The sequence below is a fragment of the Carcharhinus amblyrhynchos genome, chromosome 8 (genome assembly GCF_965287045.1).
Source record: "Carcharhinus amblyrhynchos chromosome 8, sCarAmb.v2.hapA, whole genome shotgun sequence".
Taxonomy (NCBI): Eukaryota; Metazoa; Chordata; class Chondrichthyes; order Carcharhiniformes; family Carcharhinidae; genus Carcharhinus; species Carcharhinus amblyrhynchos.
Window position 1 is genome coordinate 10,952,345 of NC_137331.1, and position 23,532 is coordinate 10,975,876.

Sequence of the window (23,532 nt, forward strand, 5' to 3'; positions counted from 1 at the left end):
GGACCAGCAACATAAATATTGTTGCTTCACAAGCAGGTCACAGCCTGAGAATTCTGCAGTGAATAATTCATCTCCTGACTCCCCAAAGCCTGCCACCATCTACAAGGAACAAGTCAGGAATGTGAGGGAACACTCTCTACTTGCCTAGTGGAGTTAACACCGGAAACACTTAAAGCTCAACATCATCCAGGGCAAAGCAGCCCACTTAATTGGCGTCTCATCCAATACCATCAACATTCACACTCTCCAGCACCACTACACAGTTGCAGCAGTGTGTACCATCATCAACATGCACTGAAGCAACTCACCAAGGTTCCTTCCACAGCACTTTACAAACCAATGGTACATACTATCTGGAAAGTCACCTGCAAATTTCCCTCCAAGCCACATACCATTTTGACATGGAACTACATTATTTTTCTTTCACTATTGCTGGATCAAAGTCTTGGAACTTCCTTCTTAACAGCACTGTGGACTGCAGTGACTCAAGACTCACCACCACCTTCTGAAGGGCAATTTGGGATAGGGAATACATGCCAGCTGAGGCGAAGATGCCCAAACTCTGAACAACTAATTTTAATATACATGTCTCCTACAAATGTTGCAACTGCTCTACACTTCTACCCTTCTCTTTGAATCTCTAGGTACAATGCTTAAAATGATAGAGACTTATTAAAATATTTGCGCTCTCATTATGTTAGTCAAATTACATCAATGTCAAGTCGGTCATTCTGATGTGTAATTTTATGTTTCCTTATTTAGGGATTGCTGCCACAGTCCTTGTGCAAACTATATCTCTCTCGGCTGGAAAAAAGACCTGCTAAAATTGGAGCCTGTTGAGAATTCAGGTTCAGCCAAATCAAGTCATGTTTTTCTTGCAATCCCTATAGCACCAGGCACTGTTGAGGAAGTAAATATCTCACGCTCTGTTCAGGCAGAGACAACCTCCAGTTCCAAAGTCACTACCAGGTAAATCAACCACCACTAACATCAGTGTGAAGATGTAAACTCCAGAGGCTTGCTGTCAGCCATTCCAGTAGTGAAACCCCCAGCGTGCCTAAATTTCCAGTAGTAATTAATCCATTGATTATTTTTCATGTTGAACTTGTTTTGGGAAAATTCAAATTAAGGGGAGAGAAAATGTTTGGTATTTTGTCCCTTTTGGCTTACTGTAGAGCACTGTTTGGAGAAGGAAGACATGCAATGTGATTTAGAGCAAGGAACAGAAAAGCTACAGATATGACAGAGAATACAACAAAGTTATATTCGTTAATTGAGTGTCATTTTCCAAATACACAACAATAGACCATCATCCTGAAACATTCATTATTTCTCGCTGTTGAACCTGTTAAGGTTCCAAATCTGTTTGACACAAGTCTCAAGGCCTTGATTTGCACAGCACTACAACATTATGAACCAAGAATGTATTTTTTCTTACTATATTCTTACTTTATGGCAAATATTGTTTTAACACATGCAATCAAAATATTTGTAAAAAAAGATCAACTGTCACACAATCTAAGAGGTAATGACGTGAACAAACATGGGCCATATTTGAGGTTCTTGTCTGCACTGATGCTACATTGTGGTTTGGACACACATACAGCATCCAGATGTGATAGTACAAAAATATGCCATTCATAGTAACATGTAGAATATGAAAAATCTGGTGAAATGGTGTGACGACAATAATCTCTCCCTCAATTTCAGTAAAACAAAGGAATTAGTCATGAAGTTCAGGAAATGTAATGGAGGACATGCCCATCTACATCAATGGGGATGAAGTGGAAATGGTCAAAGACCTTCAAGTTTTAAGGTGTCCAGATCACCAACCACCTGTCCTGGCCCCTCCATGCCGACACTATAGTAAAGAAACCTCACTAACGCTTCTACTTTCTCAGGAGGATAAGGAAATTTGGCATGTTTGCTACGACCCTCACCAATTTTACAGATGCACCGTAGAAAGCATCCTTTCCAGATGTATCACTGCTTGCTATGGTTCCTGCTTTGACAAAGACCGCAAGAAACTACAAGGGGTTGTGAATGTAGCCTGGTGCATCACGCAAACCAGCCTCCCATCCATACTTCCCGCTGCCTCAAATGCAGCCAGCGTAATCAAGGACATAAAACACCCCAGACATTCTCTCTTCCGCCTTCTTCCTTTGGGAAAAAGATACAAATGTCTGTGATCATGCACCAACTGATTCAAGGACAGCTTCTTCCCTGCTGCCAGACTTTTGAATAGACCTACCTTATATCTGGCAAAGGGTCATCTAGACTCAAAACGTTGGCACTATTCTCACCCCACAGATGCTGTCGGACCTACTGAGATTTTCCAGCATTTTCTGTTTTTGTCTTAGATTCCAACATCCGCAGTATTTTGCGTTGACCTTATAAAGTTGATCTTTCTCAACACCCTAGCTATGACTGCAACACTATATTCTGCACCCACACATTTCCTTCTCCCCTGTGTACTCCGTCAGTTTAGCACAGAAGAAACAATACTTTTCACTGTATACTAATACATAACAATAATAAATCAAATACTATCAAATTTTGGTTGCCTGAAGTAAATTGTCACAAGTAAAAAGGATACAAAAAGTATAAAAAATAACTAAGGGCAACAGAATTACTTCTTCACTTCTGTGCCCAAAGGCAGGTCCAGCCCACAATACAGGAGGCAGGCATTCAAGCCAGAATGATGATCAAACGCTATTCCATTGGCACTATCCAGCCAACTCAGGTAACCATTTCCTTCTGCTCAACAACTCCCTGGCCAGCTCTCACTCAGGGGTTGTACCAATTTGAGGTTTAAAATGGGGTCATGGGAACAAAGTTTGGGAGGCACTGGTTGTTCGTCCATCGTCATCGATGGGAACCTCGACGCCATTAGTCATTCTGAGGCAGGATGCGCTGTGTCCGAAGGTAACTGATCAGGCCAATTCAGGCATGGAATGTCCTGGCACATACTGGACAGATTTGTGTAGGCACTGTAGTTGTTGCGCTAGTGACACTGGACCTGCGCAGCTCACGCTTAAGTTGTGCTTCAGCATACACCTTACTTTGCAAGCTTGACAACTTTTGTGGATGAGGCAGCACCAGGGAGGGCAGTTTTGTGCCAACGTTTCCCAGGTGATGAAAATGTCCAGCGACTTCAGGGAGGCCTTGAGGGTGTCTGCCCTCCACATGAGGGTCTTCCAGCAGACAGCTTCCCAAAAAAGAGCTGCTTGGGTATGCATTCGTCTGGCATACGAATGATATGATCTGCCCATCAGGTCTGCGTCTCATCAGCAACATGTGGATTGATGGTAGACTTGCACTAGAGAGAACTTCAGTATCTGGTACTTTGTCTTGCCAACTATTTTGCAAAGACAAGTCATGTGGAAATGATTGCGTTGTCTTGCATGCCTTCGATAGACAATCCACGTTTCACAGGCACACAGGAGGAGAGTGAGTACCGCGGCGCTGTGGACCTTCGGTTTTGTTGGTTCCTTTGGTCACCTCTTGGGTCTGATGTGGAGCCTCATTTTGGAGACAATGAGCCTGTGATCTGTCCAGCAGTCAGCACCACACATGGCCTTTGTCACTCTGACATCCTGCCTGTCTTTTCTCCTGACAATGACATAGTCAATGAGATGCCAAAGCTGAGAGCGGGGGTGCATCCAAGAGGTCTTGTTATGGGTAGGCAGATGGAAGGTTGTGTTGGTGATGACAAGGTCGTGTGCTGCAGAGGTCTTCATTAAGAGTGGAACGTTACTGTTACACTTGCCCACTCCATGCCTCTCAATGACTCCCTGCCAGGTTGCAGAGTCTCACCCTATTCTTGCACTGAAATCGCCAAGCAAGATCGACTTGTTCGGTACTGCTCACTGCTGATATTTGGGCATCTAGTTCTTCATAAAACTTGTCTTTTATCTTGTCCGGGTTGTTCACTGTGGGGGCATAGGTGCTGATCAGAGTGACTTCACTTCTGTTCTGTAGTGGAAGCTTTAATGTCATAAGCCAGTCATTCACACTCTTGGGTAGACTATCAACTTTCTGAACAAGGTGACTCCTGACGGCGAATCCAACTCCAGCACCATGATGCTCATTGCTGCCGCAACTGCTACAGAGAAAAAGAAAGTGTATCCACCTCCAGTTTCAGTCAACTGACCTAGGTTGGCAAGACGAGTTTCACTCAGGGCTGCAATGTCAATGTTGTATCTTGCAAGCTCTCTGGCAACTAAGGCTGTTCTCTCTGGTCTGTCCGCTGTTGGGTTGTCCAAAAGTGTGCGCACGTTCCAAGTGCCAATGGTGAGCGGTGTCACCTTCCGGTTTAATTTGTTTATTTGACCGCAAGATGGGATCTCCGCCAGCGGCGGTAAACTCGCCAGGGTGTAGTGAAGCAGGCAATGTTTAGGGCAACTTTTCTAGCTCCTTCCTCATTCTACGGAGGTGAGCTGTGTGTTCCTGAAGAGGAATGCTCAGTCACCCAGATAGATGCCGAGCTTCATGCTGCTTCGGTTAGCAGAAAACGACCATTAGACCTGAGCCGCCTGTGTGCAGATCCGTGACTACAGCTCCCAGTGTACCCGCACCCACCCATTACCACAGGACTTCAACGGTTGAACAGGACAAGGACGAGGACAACGATGATGGTGTTGAAACTAGAGCTTGATTTGGATTCAAGTGAGGGAGAGTTGTGCAGCGTCAGCCTCACTCTCTCTTCGCAATTCCCATCCAGATCCAGTGGCAAGACAAGAGTCAAGATGGCTGGAGATAGGACTAGGCGCAATGGATGACCAGGATGTCTTGTGTCTTGTCCTGCTCTTTGCCTTCCATGATGCTTGCAGAGACCACCTTCTTGACCACAGGTCTCGACTGCTCATTCTGTCTTCACATGCTGTGATAGACATCTCCCAATCTCACTGAGGGTCGAGACACATTGGCTACCCTCCGATGGTTTGTCTGTCTTTTGGCCCCATCTGGCACTCACCTCTCACCTGTGGCTCCCAGTAGCTGTTTGCACGCGACAGCGGCCACAACCCAGGCAACGGCTTCAACAAGCTGGCTAAACCAGGTGAGGATAGCCGATGGGTCTCAACCCTCGATAAGATTGGGAAGCACTGGTGTAGAGGTGAATACCAAGTTAAAGAAATCAGAGTGGTGTGTGGCAGAAAATTAAAGTGACAGGTGACTGGAAGCTTATGGGCTTTCTGAAAGAGCATGCTCTGCAAGTCGGTCAACCAATCTGCATTTGGTATTCCCAAAGCAAAGATTGCATCAAGACAAGCAAAGAGTACAAATAAATAACTTCTTCACTTTAAACGAATGTTTGGGCTGAAACAGGTCCCCCACATTTTCAGTAGGTAGCTGTTGGTGGATTTGGCTATTCCCATTCACCACCTTTGGCTGCTGATTTGTTTCTTCACTTGTCCTGTTTCCATTTCCTCCTGACTTGCACCATCATCCTTTGTATTATTCAATATTCCCTGCTTGCCACTCTCATCACAATTTCCTTTTATTCTGCCCTATCCCCCCCCCATGGTCTTCGTTGCCTCTTTATTTGCTGCAAATCTATCGCAGCTTAAGTGTTTCTAGTTGCTGAAAGGTCAAACTTATTTGGCCTTCAGCCTTGGGTCCTTCAGCCCAACTTGTCCATGCTGCCCTTTTTTTAAACCAATAAAGCTTGTCCCAACTGCCCACGTTTGGCCCATATCCCTCTATATCCATCTTACCCATGTAACTGTCTAAATGCTTTTTAAAAGACAAAATTGTACCTGCCTCAGATACTACTTCTGGCAGCTTGTTCCAGACGCTCGCCACCTCTGGACCCTTTTGCATCTATCCTTTCTCATCTTAAACCTCTAGTTTTAAACTCCCCTATCTTTGGAAAAAGGTGTAGACTATCTAGCAGATCTATGCCCCTCATTACTTTACAGACCTCTATAAAATCACCCCAAGCCTCCTACTCTAGCAAAAAGTCTCAGTCTATCCAGCCTCTCCTTCTAACTCAAACCATCAAGTCCCGGTAACATCCCAGTAACTCTTTTCTACACTCTTTCTAGTTTATTAATATCCTTTCTATAATAGGGTGAACAGAACTGTACACAGTATTCCAAGTGTGGCCTTGTACAAGATGTCCCAACTCTTGCATTCAATGTTCTGACCAAGGAAACCAAGCATGCCAAATGCCTTCTTCACCACCCTGTCCACCTATGGCTCCACTTTCAAGGAGCTATGAACCTGTATCCCTTGATCTCTTTGTCCTAAAACTCTTCCCAACACACTACCTTAATTCAGTAAGTCCTACCTGGTTCGAGCTACCAAAATGCATCACCTTGCATTTATCTAAATTAAACTCCATCTGCCATTCATCAGCCCACTGGTCCAATTGACCCGAGATCCCGTTGAAATCCTAGATAATTTTCTTCACTGGCCACTATGCCACCAATCTTGGTGTTATCTGCAAACTTACTAACCATGCCTCCTAAATTCTCATCCAAATCACAAATATAAACGACAAATAATAGTGGTCCGAGTGCTGTTATATGTTTGAAGAATAATATTTTGACTTCAAATCAGACAATTAGCGTAAAGTCTCTGGATGTAAAAAAACAAGAAATATATTTGAAGTAAGCGCAGATACTGTCAATAATTATTTGGATAATTTGATATTTGTCAGTCAATAAAGACATATGTTCATATTTCACATTTAAGAAAATGTACTGTCTTGCCACAATTTTCTTTTATACATACTGTTACCATCCAATTTAAAGAGGAATCTAAACGTCTATTGAACCAATTTTAACGAATGAAACTGCACCACAAAATTTCTCGTTTTGAGCAAAAACACAAACTTTATTTTATATAAAAGACTTGAAACAAAACAAACATGATTAACTAAACAATATGGTTTATAATTACACACATTTTGCACTCAGGTTTACTTTTTACTTGATCCAAGAGTTCTCTTAAGGCCAGTGAAAAGTATGCTACAATCCTCCAGAAACTATTTCAATATTCAACTCGAGCTAATTTGAGGTAAAATGTTAATTTATCATCTCTTGACTGCAGATGTCTCAGTCCTTTGTTCTAGTTACCTGTCCAATATTTCCAAAGTAATCTGCTGGTTTTTTTTCATCTTATGACCACTCTGGATTCTTCCACCCAGCAACTGATCATTCTTCCAATACCTGTTTCCTGACAAACTGAGATTAAGTCTACTTGCACGTCACATGTGAATGAGGAAGTTTTTTTTCTCTTTTACTCCGCTGATAATGAAGGTCTGCCTGTCAATTACTTTAGTTATCTTCTCAGCTGCAAAATGCACACACCAGTTCCAAGCTGCAACCACCATTGGATATCTCTATCTTTATAGCCTCTACCAGTTCCAATCTGCCTAAAAATCTTGGTTTCCAAATTCCAAGTTCAGTTTTTGTTTTGATAGAATAGGGAGGGTCTTCCTTCGGATTTCAGTTTGTTACTGTTTTTAGTTAGGTCATGCATCGTTTAGGTTTCTTCACTTGCTGCTTTATAGCTCTGTCTTCTATTCTGACCATCTCAGTGTAAAAACCTCCCAGCTTGTTTATACTGCATTCTCCATTTTCTACAGTTAAAGCTTCCATTCTTGAAACTATACACTATATTCTGAAACTAAATGATATATTCTAAAACCCATTAACCATGAACTAGATTTTACAGCAGTACATACAAAAGAAATGATTAAGATTGGGAAATTGCAAAATCCGAGGGAACTGGTTTCAATCTAGCTGTTAGAAAATAAAAGCTGGAGAAAGCCAAATAAAATTCAAGCCAACTATTCTGCTAGCGAGACTAGATGCTTTTATTGGTTGTGTTTATGCATGAATTGAATTTATTTGTTGGAAATTTGCTATCTTAAACAGATGCAAGTATTTGCATTTTCATTCTTATGATGCAATTAGAAAAAGAGATTTAATCTATTTCCATCACTAATGCAAAAATATTTCAAAACATTGCTTGGTAAGTCAGTTATCTCGAACATAAAAATCCATAAAACAGTGCATGTGGGCAATATTATTGTGACTTTTTCCTTCCCCCCCACCATCAACAAATTCTGTAGGACCCTATTCTACTCCAGTTCAATGTAATCTATGGTGTGAAAGAAATTCATTATGCCACTATAATTCTTACACAAGTGCAAGTGTCTACATGTTCTTTCTGTCCACAGGAACAAGGCCGTAAGTACTGATATATGTAGTTTCCAGTACACACAGACGCCAGACTTGCATTGTTTTAACTAAACAATACAAGTGACAGCCATTCACTGATCATTTCTCAGGACAATGCTCTAACCAGAGTCGAGCTGCCTCACTTAAATTTCAAACATTGCTTGGCAGTTAACTGACAGTTACCAATAACTGGTGCATTCTCCATGGGAGCGCCTTTATTACAACCCACTTGCCAATCAGCACTTCAGTGTGAATTGGTTTTCCTTTACATTGGTATTCTTGAGCTTGTCCAGATGAGTGGCAAGACAAAGCATTTTGATAAAATGTCTTTTTTTTTAAAACAAAGAAAAAGTCTATGATAGGGCAAGGGTAGGGAAAATCAAATTGAGAGAAATGGATATTCCGCGAGACCTTGGCATCCTCCTGCATCGGCCACTGAAAGTAGGCACAGGGACAGCAGGCAGTAAAGGCGGCAAATGGTACGTTGGGCTTCATAATGCAAGAGGATTTGAGTACGGGAATAGGGAAGTTTTATTGCTAGGGCCTGTTTCCCGGGCTGATTTTGTTCTTTGTTCTTTATTGTACAGGGTATTGATGAGGCCACACCTGAAGTATTGTGTGCAGTTTTGGTCTTCTTATCTGAGGACGGATGTGCAGTGAAGGTTTATCAGGCTGATTCCTGGGATGGCAGATATGAAGACAGAATAAATCGGTTAGGATTATATTCACTGGAGGTTAGAAGAGTGAGAGGGGATCTCATAGAAACTTACATAATTCTACTAGGATTATATTCAGAAAGAAAGTTCCCAATGGTGGGGGAGTTCGGAACTAGGAATCATAGTTTGAGGATAAGAGATAAATCTTTTAGGGCTGAGGCGAGGAGAAATGTCTTCTCCCAGAAAGTGGTGAATTTGTAGAATTTACTACCACAGAAAGTAGTCGAGGTCAAAACGTTTTATGATTTCATGAAAAAATTAGATGTATCTCTTGTGACTGAAGAGATACGGAGGAAGGGAGGATTAAGATATTGAATTTGATGATCAGCCATGATCGAAATGAATGGCAGAGCAGGCTTGAAGGGCTGAATAGCCTATTATTGCTTCTAATTTCTATGTTTAGAAGTGGAGAACTAAGTGATTTCAAGCTACACACTCTCAATAGTGAAAGTGTGCAATCTTAAGTGGGGATGTTCGCCAACGATTGCACAACATTCAAATGCAACAAGATCTGGACAATATGCAGGCTTGGGCTGACACGTGGCAAGTAATATTGGTGCCACACAAATGCCAGGCAATGACCAACACCAATACACCACCAAGAGACATTCTAACCACCACCCCTGGACATTTAATGGTGTTATCATTGAATCCTCCCACTCACGACCGACTTGGAAATATATTGCCGTTTCTTCACGGTTGCTGAGTCAAAAACCTGAAATTCTCTTCCTAACAGCATTGTGGGTCAACCCACAGCACGTCAACTGCAGCAATTCAAGGCGGCAGCTCACCACCACCTTCTCAAGGGCAACTAGAGACAAGTAATAAATGCTGGCCTTCAAATAAACCTGTTCTTGTGGCTTGCCTTTGGTGTGACTTTTTTGAAGCTACCTTCCTGGTGGTTACAGACTTAACACTGGCAACAAGAGTCGGTGCCTTGGTTCCACGACTGTGAGGGAGGAGCAAGAATTTTTGTCTTTCTCCAAACTGGATCAGTACGTGTCTCGTGGGAACGTTTAGGACCATGTGGCAGCCAGTAAGCGTCAGACAGACGCTAGGAAATGGGTACTCGGTCTCGGGTATGGTGACGGAACGACTTACTATAGTGTCACTGATCATAGGGGACTGCAGGGCAAGCAAGGAGTCCTGCAGTTTTCGGGAAATCACAACTGGCTGCCAGGAGTCAATGCCCAATAAACAGACTTTGGGTTTAGCCGCACGAAGGCAGGAAACTAGCCAAGAAGCAGGGCATGAGGAACAAGCTTCAGGCTGGGTCGCACTTAGGCGGGAAGCATTGTCAAAACGGCAGAAAGGTCCAGGACTATTGGAGAGTTTCATGAGGAAACTGAGGCATGGCCAGTGTACACAGACTGATTCTATATGTTCATTACAATAAGCAAGATTGAAGATAGCCCCCTGGTGTCAGTATTTTTGAGTACAATAAATTGGACAGTAAAATGTTCAGAGTCCTAAGGAACAGACTGCAGCAAAAGAAAGCAGCTGATAAATCATTCATGGAATTGTGCAGGTTATTGAAGGGACACTTTGCACCACAAGAGTTGCAGATTGCAGAGTGTACAAGTCTTACAAGAAAGACCAACTTGGAGAGTAAAAACATTATTAAATTTGTCATGGCTCACAAAAGCTTGGTTGAATTTTGATGTGGAGTTTTTGGCATTGGACTGGGGTAGGCACAGTAAGTAGTCTCACAACACCAGGTTAAAGTCCAACAGGTTGATTTGGTAGCATGAGCTTTCGGAGCGTTGCTCACCCGATGAAGGGGCAACACTCCAAAAGCTTGTGCTACCAAATCAACTGTTGGACTTTAAGCTGCTGTTGAGAGACTACTTACTGTGGCTGAATTTTGTGATTTTGGACCATTGTTTCAGGAAGCACTGCGGGACTGTCTTGTATGTGGGTTACTGCTGCAAGAAATTAGGTGATGGTTGTTAACAGAAGAGAATTTAGATTTCAAAAACGCTTCTGAGATTGCAGTATTCATGGATTGGGCTGCCATGAAAGCCTCACACTTACGCATGAGAGCAACACTATGCAAGATGGTAGGCATCCCAGGAAATCAAAGCACGAAGAGGGGTGTCAATGCAGTAAAAAGGGATACATAGAAACCAGTGGCTGGATGAGAGGAGCTCAATGTTGGAACTGTGGGAGAACCAGGCACTTTGCCCACAACTGTAGAGCCTCAGGAGGGAATCAGGAAGGAATGAAACTGGAGCAACCAAGCTACACAACCAGGAGGAAGTGGCGAGTATTCACTGTTGAAGGAGACAAGTCGACAGGATCCACCGGCAGAAAGGAACTGACGGCAAGACTGAAAGTTGAACTAAATGTGCTGTCAGTCCATTGTCATGTAGAGTGATTTTGGGCAGAGCCCAAACTGCAAAGGAAGATGGCAAGGATGGAGTTGGATACGGGGCCAGCAATGTTGTTGATTCCAGAGTCCATATATAAAGAGAAACTGAATAGTCTTTCCTTGAAATCCACAAATACTGTTCTGAGAACATATACGGATCAGGTGGTGCCTTTGAGACTAAACTGGGAAGCCTCGCCAGTACCATATGCAATTAGACCTAAAGTGGAGGCCAAACTGAAGAGATTGGTACAGTTGGGGGTTTTGGAACCAGTGGCCACAATTGAGAGGACCATCCCTACAATTCCAATCAAGACAATGGATGAATCCGTGAGATTATGCAGGATTTTAAGGTCATAGCGAAACTTATGCGCGGAACAGTATCTGTTAACCCTCATTGAGGATCTCTCCTACGTGATGGACAACAGAGAAGATCTACCTATCGCATTCGCGTCACAATCACTCTTGAAGGCATAGGGAAATTATGGCCCATTTGAGAAGAAGGTACTGAGTATCATTTTTGGACTGGCGAAGTTCCTGTATGCCTGAACATTTGTCTCATTAACGGACAACAGACCACTCAAACATTTTGGGTCCCTATTCAGGTAATCCATCGATCACAGCTGCAAGGTTGCGAAAGTGGACTTTGATCTTGTCATGTCAACATTAACGCGTTATCGAAACTGCCTTTGCCAAAGAAATGTAAGGATTATGAGGAAATGATGAAGATAATATATTTCTCACTACAGAATAAAGTTCTGACTATTACTATGAATGTTAAGCAAGCCACAAGAAAAAACTCCTTATTCAGGTGAGTGATAGACATCTTTTACAGATGCATTAGAAAGAGCATTCTTTGTTTGTATCACAGCTTGGTACGGCTCCTGCTCTGCCCAAGTCCACAAGAAACTACCAAGATTCATGAATGAAACCCAGTCCATCACACAAACCAGCCTCCCATCCACTGACATTCTCCTTTGTACCTTCTTCCGTCAGGAAAAAGGATACAAAAGTCTGAAGTCACGTACCAAATGACTCAAGAACAGCTTCTTCCCCGTTGCCATCATTTGAGTGGGCCTCCTTCACACCAAGTTATCTTTCTCTGCACCCAAGCTCTGACTGTAGCACTACACTCTGCATTCCTTTCCATCTTTTTGAAGAGTGTGCCTTAATCAGTATAACACGCAAGAAACAATGCTTTTCACTGAATAATAATACACGTGACAATAATAAAATCAAATCAAAAATCAACTTCTCACAAGTCAGACTCACAGTTGAGGCCCTATTTGAACCGACAGTGGGAAATGTTGGTACAGGACAGTTGCTTGTTGTGGGGTATGCAGGTTGTTATCCTGACTGCATTGAGAAAGAAGGTGCCGGAGCAGCTGCACCAGGGGCACCCCGGGATAGTACAGATGAAGGAGGTGGTGAGGAGTTGTGTCAGGTGGCCAAACATTGATGCCAACATAGTGGAACCAGGAGCATGTGTACTGTATGTCCAAATTCAGAAATCACCACCAGCATCACCATTACATCCTTGGGTATGCCCAAAATGAGGGTGGGGACACATCCATTTTGATTTCATTGGGCCAGTGGTAAACATGTTATTCATGGCCATAGATGCATACTTTAAGTCGCTGGAGGTGATGTGCATGAAAACTACCACCACGGTGGTGACCCTGGACAGACTGGCCAACGTTTGCCAGTTGCAGGTATCTGGAGGAAGTAATGAGTGACAAAGGTCTGCAGTTTGTGTCGTGAAAATTTAAAGAGTACATGGAACTGCATGGCATTCAGCATGTAAAGTATATCATCTGTCAATGAATGGTCTAGATGAGCAATTTGTGCAGTTGTATAACACCCCTGGAGATGGCAAAGGGGGAAGGGTTATTGGGATGAAGGGTGAACTAATTTTTAAATATGTATAGAAACATACTGCATGCAACAACAAAATGCTCCTCAGCGTCACTGATGATGGGTAGGCAGTTTTTTTAATTCATTCATGGGATATGGGCATCGCTCACTGGCTGGCCAGCATTTATTGCCCATCCTGAGTTGCCCTTGAGAAGGTGAGCCACCTTCTTGAATCGCTGCAGTCCATGTTCTGTGGGTTGACCCACAATGCCATTAGGGAGGGAATTCCAGGATTTTGACCCAGTGACTGCAAAGCAATGGCAATATATTTCCAAGTCAGGGTGGTGGGTGGCTTGGAGGGGAACTTGCAGGTGGTGGTGTTCCCATTTATCTGCTGCCCTTGTCCTTTGAGGGAAGTGTTCGTAGGTTTGGAAGGTGCTAAGGTGAATTGCTGCAGTGCATCTTGTAGATAGTATACACGCTGCTGCTACTCAGCGTCGGTGGAGGGATTAAATGTTTGTAGGTATGCTGCCAATCAACTGGGCTGCTTTGTTCTGAATGCTGTCAAGCTTCTGAGTGTTGTTGGAGCTGCACCCATCCAGGCAAGTGGGGAGTATTTCATCCACCCCTTGTAGATGGTAGATAGGCTTTGAAGAGTCAGGAGGGGAGTTACTTGCTGCAGTATTCCTAGCCTCTGACATGCACTTGTAGCCACTGTGTTAATGTGACGAGTCCAGTTGAGATTGTGGTCAATGGTAATCTCAAAGACGTCGTTTGGGGGGGGCGGGGGGGATTCAGTGATGGTCACACTATTGAATGTCAAGGGGCAGTGGTTGGAGTGTCTCTTATTGCTGAATGTCATTACCTGGCATCTGCATGGCATGAATGTTACTGGCCACTTGTCATCCCAAGCCTGGATAACATCCAGGTCTTGTTGTATTTGAACATGGGCTGCTCAGTATTTGAGGAGTCACGAATGGTGCTGAACATTGTGCAAAAGCATCGGCGAGCATCCCCACTTCTGACCTTATGATGGAGGGGAGGTCATTGATGAAGCAGCTGTTACAATGTTCTATTTACTGCGGCCAGACCAGGCGAGTGGTGGAGAAGAGTCAAGACAGGCAGATGGACCGACAAGCCAAACATGCAAAACTGAATCTCTGAAAAGGACAAAGTAGTCCTAGTGAGGAACTGTGTGCCAGAGCGGAAGTGGGTTCCAGCAGACAGTAATACAAGCAAAAACTGGACCGTTGTCCTACACTGCGAAGACTCAAGATGAACTGCTGTGACATAGGTATGCAGACCAATTACTGAAAACACCCAATCAAGGACTGGGGACACCAGCAAGAGAGATGAAGACAGTTCAGACGGAAACAGCAGAGGGGCCAGTGGAAGGAAGCGAGATATACATGGCTACACCTTCACGAACAACAGTAATAGTGAATGAGGAGGTGTGCATGGAAGAATTATCAGCGGCTCGATCATAGGAAAAGGACTGAAGTGCAATCCCAGCAAACCGGTTGATCATGTCTATTTAATATCAAATGAATATTATTACTGTCTGTAATGTGTAAATAGTTAATTAGTATTACTGGGTAGGGATTGCTATTTTGATCATGTATGCAAATAGTTTATTGTGACTGGGTTTGTGATTTAAAAGGGAGGAGTATTATGCATGAGGGCATAGCCCTTTAAGATGACGGATCAGTTGACCTACAGGTTGAGCTGACCTGCGCAGGATACTGCCCCTAGAGCCACTCGAGGGCTAGAGCGTGGGGTGTACAGACCTTCAAATAAACCTACTGTTCCTGTGGCTTACTTTTGGCGTGACTTCTTTGAAACCACTTCCCCAGTCGTTACAGACTGAACACACCAACTGAAGGACACTGCATTTGATGACCAAGGAAACCATGCAAATGTGTACACCTAAAACATGCTTTACCAGGCTGGGCTGGTTCCAGAGTGCCAAGGTTACACATGTCTTGCTATAAAAATCATCCAGATGCCCGCTAACTCTGGGCACAGTGCATATTTTCCAGCTTGCAGTATACTGGCATGGGGCCAACAGGGCCCAGAGTGGTCCCTAGGCTAGTTTGGAGTTAAGCTTAACATTCCCTACTGCGCAACCACTCAAGACATACAAAGATGCTGTCTGAATTAATCATTGATGTGACCTGGTAAGGAGAGAAACATTACTCGAGAGTCATAAGAAACAACAGGAAAATATACATTTTTTAAAAAATCCATGAAATGGCAGCATTTTAAATTAAAAATACCCCTGCATTTTCTTTTTTTTTTAGCCAACACTGCATTATTAATTTGGTACAAGAGTACAATTTAGCAGACAACACAAAGAAATCCTACAGTGCAGGAGGCCATTCAGCCCATCGAGTCTGCACCGACCACAATCCCACCCAGGCCCTACCCCCCATATCCCTACATATTTACCCACTAATCCCTCTAACCTATGCATCTAACGACTCTAAGGGACAATTTTTAGCATGGTCAATCAACCTAACCCTCACATCTTTGGACTGTGGGAGGGAACCGGAGCACCTGGAGGAAATCCACGCAGACACGAGGAGAATGTGCAAACTCCACACAGACAGTGACCCAAGCTGGGAATTGAACCCAGGTCCCTAGAGCTGTGAAGCAGCAGTGCTAACCATTGTGCTACCGTGCTGTCCGCATCTTAAGGTTCAGCAAGTTTGCAGCTCGTTAGTAAACTGAACAGTTTCTAAATACATTACAAACAAGACTAAAAATCAATGTTTCCAAACATCTATCCATGAGAAAGTCATCTCTGTATTCAAATAACTCATAAGAAAATATTTTCAGAAAAATAAAATGAAAAGATGATTATTTGCCCTTTCATCTGTTTTCAGAAGAATTTTTTTAATTCATTCATGGGATGTGGGCATTGCTAGCTGGGCCAGCATTTATTGCCAATTCCGAGTTGCCCTTGAACTGAGCTTCAGTTGCATTTAACATTCAACCACGTGAAATATAAACGGTCTGTTCAGTAATCATGCCAATTAAATCAGTATTTGCAAGATAAATCATGTTATTAAATTCAATTTTAAAAAAATCAGTTATACATTACCTGATTTAGATCCGGGTGCAGAAGCTGATCTTTTGCCGCCCATGCTTGCACTTCCCATTTTCTTTGCAGATACCTTAAATGTGGAACTGGCTGATGGTCTGTTTCCATCCACAGAGTCCTCATCATCAAAGCTTTTGTCTTTAAACAAAAAATGCACAAAAATATTCAAGTTACATTGAAAACAGTTATTTCTAGTTTTCATTAAAGAAAAATACCAATCACCATTACTATGATTTTCAATCTCCATGACAATTGTGACTGTAAAGTGAAAATGAAAAAAATACCCACCCTGGCGGAGTAGCATTAACCTAGTCTTTGATGTCCCATGTATCAAGCACTTCAACCTAGACTGGAATAAATCTGCACACCATTCTATTCTACTGACATTTCAAATCCTATTTTAAATGCCAAAATGCATTTGTGAAGCAAATCCTTGTTTCTGCTGCTTTTGTCTGTGCTCCAGCCTACACATCCTCCCACTTTGTGTCACTAGCTTTCTGCCTTTTCCATCCAGATTCTGCAACTTACAGGCACAGATCCTCTTGCAAATCAGCCGTCTCATTCCTTTTTTAAAAAACGCTGTCAATTCCTCTCATGCAAGCAGCTCCCAATAGGTCACATGACCAAGTTTATGTCAATTTTCAACAATCAATTCAGGTCCCCATCTCAAAATACTCGCCATGAATACAACAGAGGCTTATTCCGGCATCTTTACCCTTTCTCCCTTCACTAGGTGCTCAACAACCAATCAGCTAAAAGATGACATCATTCCGTACAGCCAGTGCCAGATAGGAGGTGAAAACTCCTCATGCATATAAATCCTATTCTCATACACAACTGCAATTTCTTTATTGCAGATTCCACGAGATTCATCCTGCTCAGCTGACCTGAACACGATAGAATCTGTATTTTTTTTTACATCTTATTTTGTTTACCTTCTTTGAATTGCACAGCTAACTCTATTTAAATAATCAGTAACAAAACATCTTTAGTTGAGCACCTTTCGTTTTGTACATTAAGCTGGAAAAGGTTTTTGATTTTAACTAATAAATATTGCATGGTACTAAGTACAGTATTGCTGTCTGCGCCTTTGAAAAGATCTTTTATTTGTTGGCTGAGAGCACAGCTCTGCTGACTTAACTGCTACGGGTTCAGCATTGCCTAAGCTGAGTTGAATTAATGAATGCCAATGAACTGGGCGAGGCCCAGTGCTGTCGTTCTGTATCCGATCATTCCTTAAAGCTCAATACAGTAATACCACAAAAAACGTAGCCTTCTAAAATCACTTAACATACTGAAACATCCCAAGACACTGTACAAGGAAATTATTAAATATGCTATGACACTGAGCTGCAGCGATATTAGGTCAGATGACCAACAACTTGGGCAAAGAGATAGGTTTTCAGGGGCATCTGAAAGAAGGAAAGCAAGATACAGGCAAAGAGGGAATTCCAGAATTTCCAACCTTGGCAGTTGAAGACACACATACCAATGGTGGAGTGGCTAAGACCATGTTTGTTCAAGAGGCAATGTGCATAGATATCCAAGAGTTGAGAGGCAGGAGAAGATTGCAAAGATAGGGAAGAGAAAGTCATGGAGGGATTTGAGAAATGGATGAAATTTTTAAAATCAAAATGCTGCTTGACAAGAAGTCAGTGTAGGTCAGCAAGCACGGGGGTGATGGTAACTATGACTTACTGCGAGTTAAAAGGCACAGGCAGCAGAGTTTTGGTCTCAAAACAATGGCTTCAGCGTTCCCAATATTTAACAGAAGGAAATTTCTGCTCATTTGGTTCTCGAAGTTGGATAAACATTCTGATAATTTAGCAACAGTGGAGGAGTTGAAAGATATGGTGGTGAGATAGAGTTGGATGTGGTCAACATACATGTGAAATCTAACACTCTGCTTTTGGGTGATATTGGCAAGCAACAGCAGGTAGATAAAGGGACTGGTGGAGGGGGCGGGGGGGAAAAAAGTGCTGCAAGAATAAGTCCTTGGAGGGAGGACATCAGAGATAATGGAGCACAAATGGGAAGAGTGGAAATACAATCTTATTAAGTACTGAAAGTGTAAGTATCGAAAGCAGTGGTTTTTGTTGTTGATTTCTGCATGCTTAGCCTGTTTCAGTGACACAAAGAATGATACAGAATACAAAAATACTGTAATGAAATGAATGCTAGAAGTCTTCATAAATTCAAATAGTAACAAATTTAGCAATGACAGAACATACAACTTTTGTATTTTTAAGAACGTATTTTGCATAAAATGTAATGCTAATTCAAAACCTTTCAAATAACATTGGTTCTCATTCATCAACTTCAATATTCCTTAATATAGGATTGGTGAGCAACTGAACTACAACAAACCAGAAAAGAGGAGGCAATGCTATCCTCACTGGACTAGTTACATCGGTTCAAATCCCACTACAGCTAAGACTTAAATTCAATTATTAATAAATGTGGCATTAAAAAGCTAGTCTCAGTTGTAGTGACCATGAAACCACTGTCCATTGTTGTAAAAACCCATCTAGTTTACTAATGCCCTTGAGGGAAGGACTGTGATATGCATTTTTTGAGTTGTCAAGTAGACTGCTGTAAATTGGAAAAAACCTCCTTTAATATGGTTAATATTTGGTAACAAATATAAATTTGTTGAAGACATTGGTTAGACCTCATCTGGCTCAATGTGTTCAGTACTGGGTGCCATACTTGAGGAAGGATGTAAAGGCATTGGAATGTGTACACAGGAGATTCATAAGAATAATTCCAGGGATAAACGACTGTAGTTAGGATAGATTCCGTCTTTTTCCTTGACAGAAAGATGGCTGAGGGGAGACTTGATAGAGGTATTCAAGATCCTAAGTGGTAAGGACAGAGTAAAGAAACTGTTTCTTCCCAGGAGAGCATCAAGAACTAAAAAGGACAAGTTCAAAACTAAACAAAGGAACCAAAAGTTGTAAGAGCATTTTTTTCCATCCAAGGGTGGTTGGAGTCTGGAATTAACTTCCTGAGGAGAATGGTGGAGGCAGATTCAATCATGGTATTCAAAATGGAATTGGATTGTTATCTGACGAAAAAGTGCAATGGTAGAATGCCTTTTCAGAGTGCCAGTGCAGATTCAATGAGCCACATGGCCTCCTCCTGCACTGTAGAGATTCCGTGAATCTGCTGTCCTTACCTGATCTGGTCTACCGACCCATATCAATGTGGTCACTCTTAAATGCTATCTGAAATGGCCCACCGAACAAGCACAGTTCCATCAAACCATTACAACATCCAATAAAGGAATGAAACTGAACTGACCACTCAGCATCAATCTAGGCACTGGAAATGACGACACACCCACCTCTGTTAACATCTGGAGGATTGTGCGAAAATTGGGAGTGCTATCCAACAGACAATTCATGGAATTATATTTCTGAATGTCGCAGATATCAACACTACCATCCCCAGCTATGTGCTGTCCAACTAAGAGGGCAGACCCACCAGAGATGGCGGCACAGTGGTATACCATCATGAGGTAGTTGCCCTTGGTATTCTCAACATTAACTCTGGACCCCATGATGATTCCTGTCATGACGTCAAAAATGGACGAGGAGATCTCCTGCTGGTTACCACTTACTGTCCCCTCCCCCACCTCAGCTAATTAATCAGTACTATGCCATATTGAACACCATTTGAAAGAAGCACTGTAAGTGGCAAGGCTACAGAATGAACTCTGGGTGGAGGCTCCAATGTCAAAAGTGGCTCAGGAGCACCTATACTGACCGAGCAGGCAGAGTCCTAAAGGATACATCTGCTAGGATGGGTTGGCAGCAGGTTTTCAAAGGAAAACCTACTTGAACCCCATCCTCACCAATCCACCTGTCACTGATGTATCTGTCCATGAAAGCATTGAGAGGAGTGACCACTGCACAATCTTTGTGGAGACCAAGTCCCATCTTCACATTGAGGATTTCTATCATCATGTTGTGTGGCACTACTAATGTACTAAATGAGATAGTCTGCAATCAGATCTAGCAACTCTACATTGGACACCCATGAGGCATTCTGGATCATCATCAGCTGTGGAATTGTACACAACCATAAGCTGCATCACAGCTCAGAATATCCCTACTTTACTACACCATCAAACTGGCACAGCAATCCTAATTCAATAAAGTCTGCTGGAGGGCATGTCAGGAGCAGCACCAGGCATAACTAAACACATCAACTTGGTGAAGCAACAATGCAGGACTTCTTGAGTGACAAACGGCTTAAACAGCGTGCAATAGATAGAACTTAGTGCTCCCAGAACCAACAGTTCAAATCTCAGCTCTGCTGCAGTCTTTCCACATTCAGTTGCGAAAGGTGCTGGACAATTAAAGTAGGAGGCAGCCCAGCAAATAAAAAAAAACACTGAACTGATACATAGACTTTACTGAATTAATTTCAGATGGGATAGCAATGAGAGTGCAATTGCCCTTAACATCCAGATGCCTCAGAGGCCAAAAACTGTCAAAAGAAGAAAACATGGCTTTGCAAGCATGTCAGAGTTATGGAAGGTTCCAACATGCTGCCACCAATAATGAAAATATAACAATCACAGGTACCCTTTGGAAAGAGAAGTTGGGAGCAAAAGAACGGATTCACATTTTTCCTTCCATTGAGATAATCACTGGGAAAAATGCCAGCAAGACAGATTTATGTCTTTAAACTTTATCTTTTAAAATAGCAATTTTGTTTTGATGGTTTAGAGCCAAGTATTCCTCAGATTAACCTATTTTCTTAAAGACTACTAGGTTTACCTCAAGGTGTCTTATGAAGCTATCCCAGAGTTACCTAACAACAAAGATACGATTGTTATGGTGTCTTTAATAAAATGAGACATCCAAAACACTTAACAGGAGCATTATGAAACAAAAAAACACAAGCCACAGTGGCATTAGAAGTCAAGACACCCAAAAGCTTGGTTAAAAAATAAAATTTTGAAGAGCATCTTAAAGGAGGAAAGCCAGGTAAAGAAACAGCCAAAAGTAAAGAAGGGATTCCGGAGCTTGGGGCAGAGACTATTGAAGGTATAACCACCAACAGCAGAACAATTATAACTTGGAAATGACAAGATGTCATTATTAGCGGAGCAGGAACGTTCCGAGTGCTTGCAGCTGGAGAAGATAAGAGAGAGAGGGAGGGACAAGCCAATAAGAGATTTGAAAACAAGGGTGGGAACTTTAAAGTCCAGGCATTGTCAACCAGGAGATAATTTAGATTAACAAGCATGGGGTGGTGGTGATAGGAGAACAGGGCTTGGTCAGAGTTTGAACACAGGCAGAAGAGTTTTGGATTACCGCAGAATTACAGCTGGAGGTGGAATCTTGTGAATCAAAGTCAGCCTTAGGGATTTTTTCAGCTCACAGTCAGTTATCAGCATAAAATCAAACCTGAGCTTCTGCAGTATTCTCATTAGCTCAACGAAGAGACACAATACATCCATAAAATTCAGTGTGAAACCATTTAAAGCAGCACCAGAGTTTCATAAGACTATATTCAAGCACCTTCTGTTCAGAAACATCTACATCAAACCAATTCCATGCCAAAACTGTGCCACCATGGGACGACACAGTGGTTAACACTGCTCCTTCACAGTACGAGGGTTTGATTCCCAGCTTCGGTCATCATCTGCATGGAGTTTGCATGTTCTCCCAGTATCTGTGTGGGTTCCCTCCAGGTGCTCTGGTTTCCTCCCACAGTCTGAAAAAGACATGCTAGTTCGCTGCCATGACCCCAAAAGGCACTGAAGTGTGGCGGCTAGGGAAATTTCACGTCAACTTCATTGCAGTGTTAACATAAGCCTTAATGGTGACTAACAAATAAACTTGAAAACTTTTCTCCTTCCCCACCTTCTGATACCATGCCCAAAGGAGATCGGCAACCATGAACTTAAATTACATTTATCCATGACAATGCTTGGCAAAGTACTGGAGTGATTTTCCATTGCTTTTTTCAAGTATGGCTGATCAGGAAATCCTCCCACTTTTACTACCTACCGTTGGTCATATTTGAAGGATTTACAGGTTGATCATCAATATCAATGTATGTTCCAAGGTTATCACATCCAGAACTGGGGCTTGAAACTGTAATTTCTGGCCCAGAAAGAGAGACTCTACCACTACGCCACAAGACCTTCTAAAACCAATTCTAAGTCACAGTATTCAAACTTCTCAGCCTGGAAACTCCTGGCTCTATACATCCACATCCAGAGACCTTCTGAAAATACAATATACCTGACCTAAATTCTGAACATTAGTAATGATGTCTCAAAGTTTGGCTGAGAAATAAATTTTGAAATGGCTCTTAAAGTAAGATGGCAGAGGAGTTTAGAAAAGGAGTTTGAGAGGGGGGATTGAGACAGCTGAAGATTGTTGCTCTCACAAGGAAAGATGCAAATAAGGCCAGAGCCTTAAAATCAAGGGCACAAACTGGGCTACACTAAATTGGGCTGAAATGACAACTTGCTACAACAACTCCTGCTGTCATTCATATACAGGAATTTCTACAGAACACGGCCCTACCCCTTTGTTATGCAATCTTCAAGCTTTTGACAAATAAACATATCACCAATAGATTAATTGATTGACTACACTAAGGAAGTTATGACAAGCTGTTCAAAAGACTGGTTCAGCCACAACTGGGATACAATGTCCAGGTTGGTGCAGCACACTTTAGGAAGGCTGTGAAAACATCAGAGAGGGTGCAGAGATGATTCATGAGAACGGTGCAGGAGTGTGGACAGATTGGGGAAACTGAGCAATTACACTGAGAAAAGTATTAAAAGGAAATTTGAAACAATGCTCAAATTATGAAGAGTCTGACTAGAGTGGATAGAAAGGAGACATGCAAAAGAGGCAACGGTGACGCAAGGAAATGCGATTACTGTCACTAGGGAGGTAGTGCTTGATAGACTAACGGGATTGATGGTGGACAAGTCCCCAGGACCGAATGGAATGCATCCCAGGGTTCTGAAGGAAATGGCAGAGGTGATAGTAGATGCCTTAGTGATTATTTACCAAACTTCGCTGGATTCCGGGAAAGTTCCAGAAGATTGGAAAACGGCTAACGTTACGCCGCTGTTTAAAAAAGGTAGCAGGCAAAAGGCAGGGAATTATAGGCCAGTTAGTTTAATGTCTGTAGTTGGAAAAATGCTTGAATCCGTCAACAAAGAAGAAATAGTGAGGCACCTAGAAAAGAATGGTTTGATAGAGCAGACGCAGCACGGATTCGTTAAGGGGAAGTCGTGTTTGACGAACTTATTGGATTTCT

At 42.5% G+C, this 23,532-nt stretch overlaps 1 protein-coding gene across 32 annotated transcripts in view; it reads right to left on the reverse strand.

Annotated features, from left to right (window-relative positions):
* Window positions 1-23,532, reverse strand: part of clasp2 (cytoplasmic linker associated protein 2) — a 358,037-nt gene that overhangs the window by 240,508 nt on the left and 93,997 nt on the right. For 24 of the 32 annotated variants that reach the window (XM_080193660.1, XM_080193667.1, XM_080193651.1 and 21 more), the window contains one exon: window positions 16,234-16,371. In XM_080193660.1, the coding sequence (XP_080049786.1) occupies window positions 16,234-16,371 (138 nt within the window). Of the gene's footprint in view, window positions 1-16,233; window positions 16,372-16,761; window positions 16,913-23,532 lie in introns of those variants that run through there. The other 8 variants (XM_080193668.1, XM_080193674.1, XM_080193672.1 and 5 more) reach the window with 3 other exon arrangements.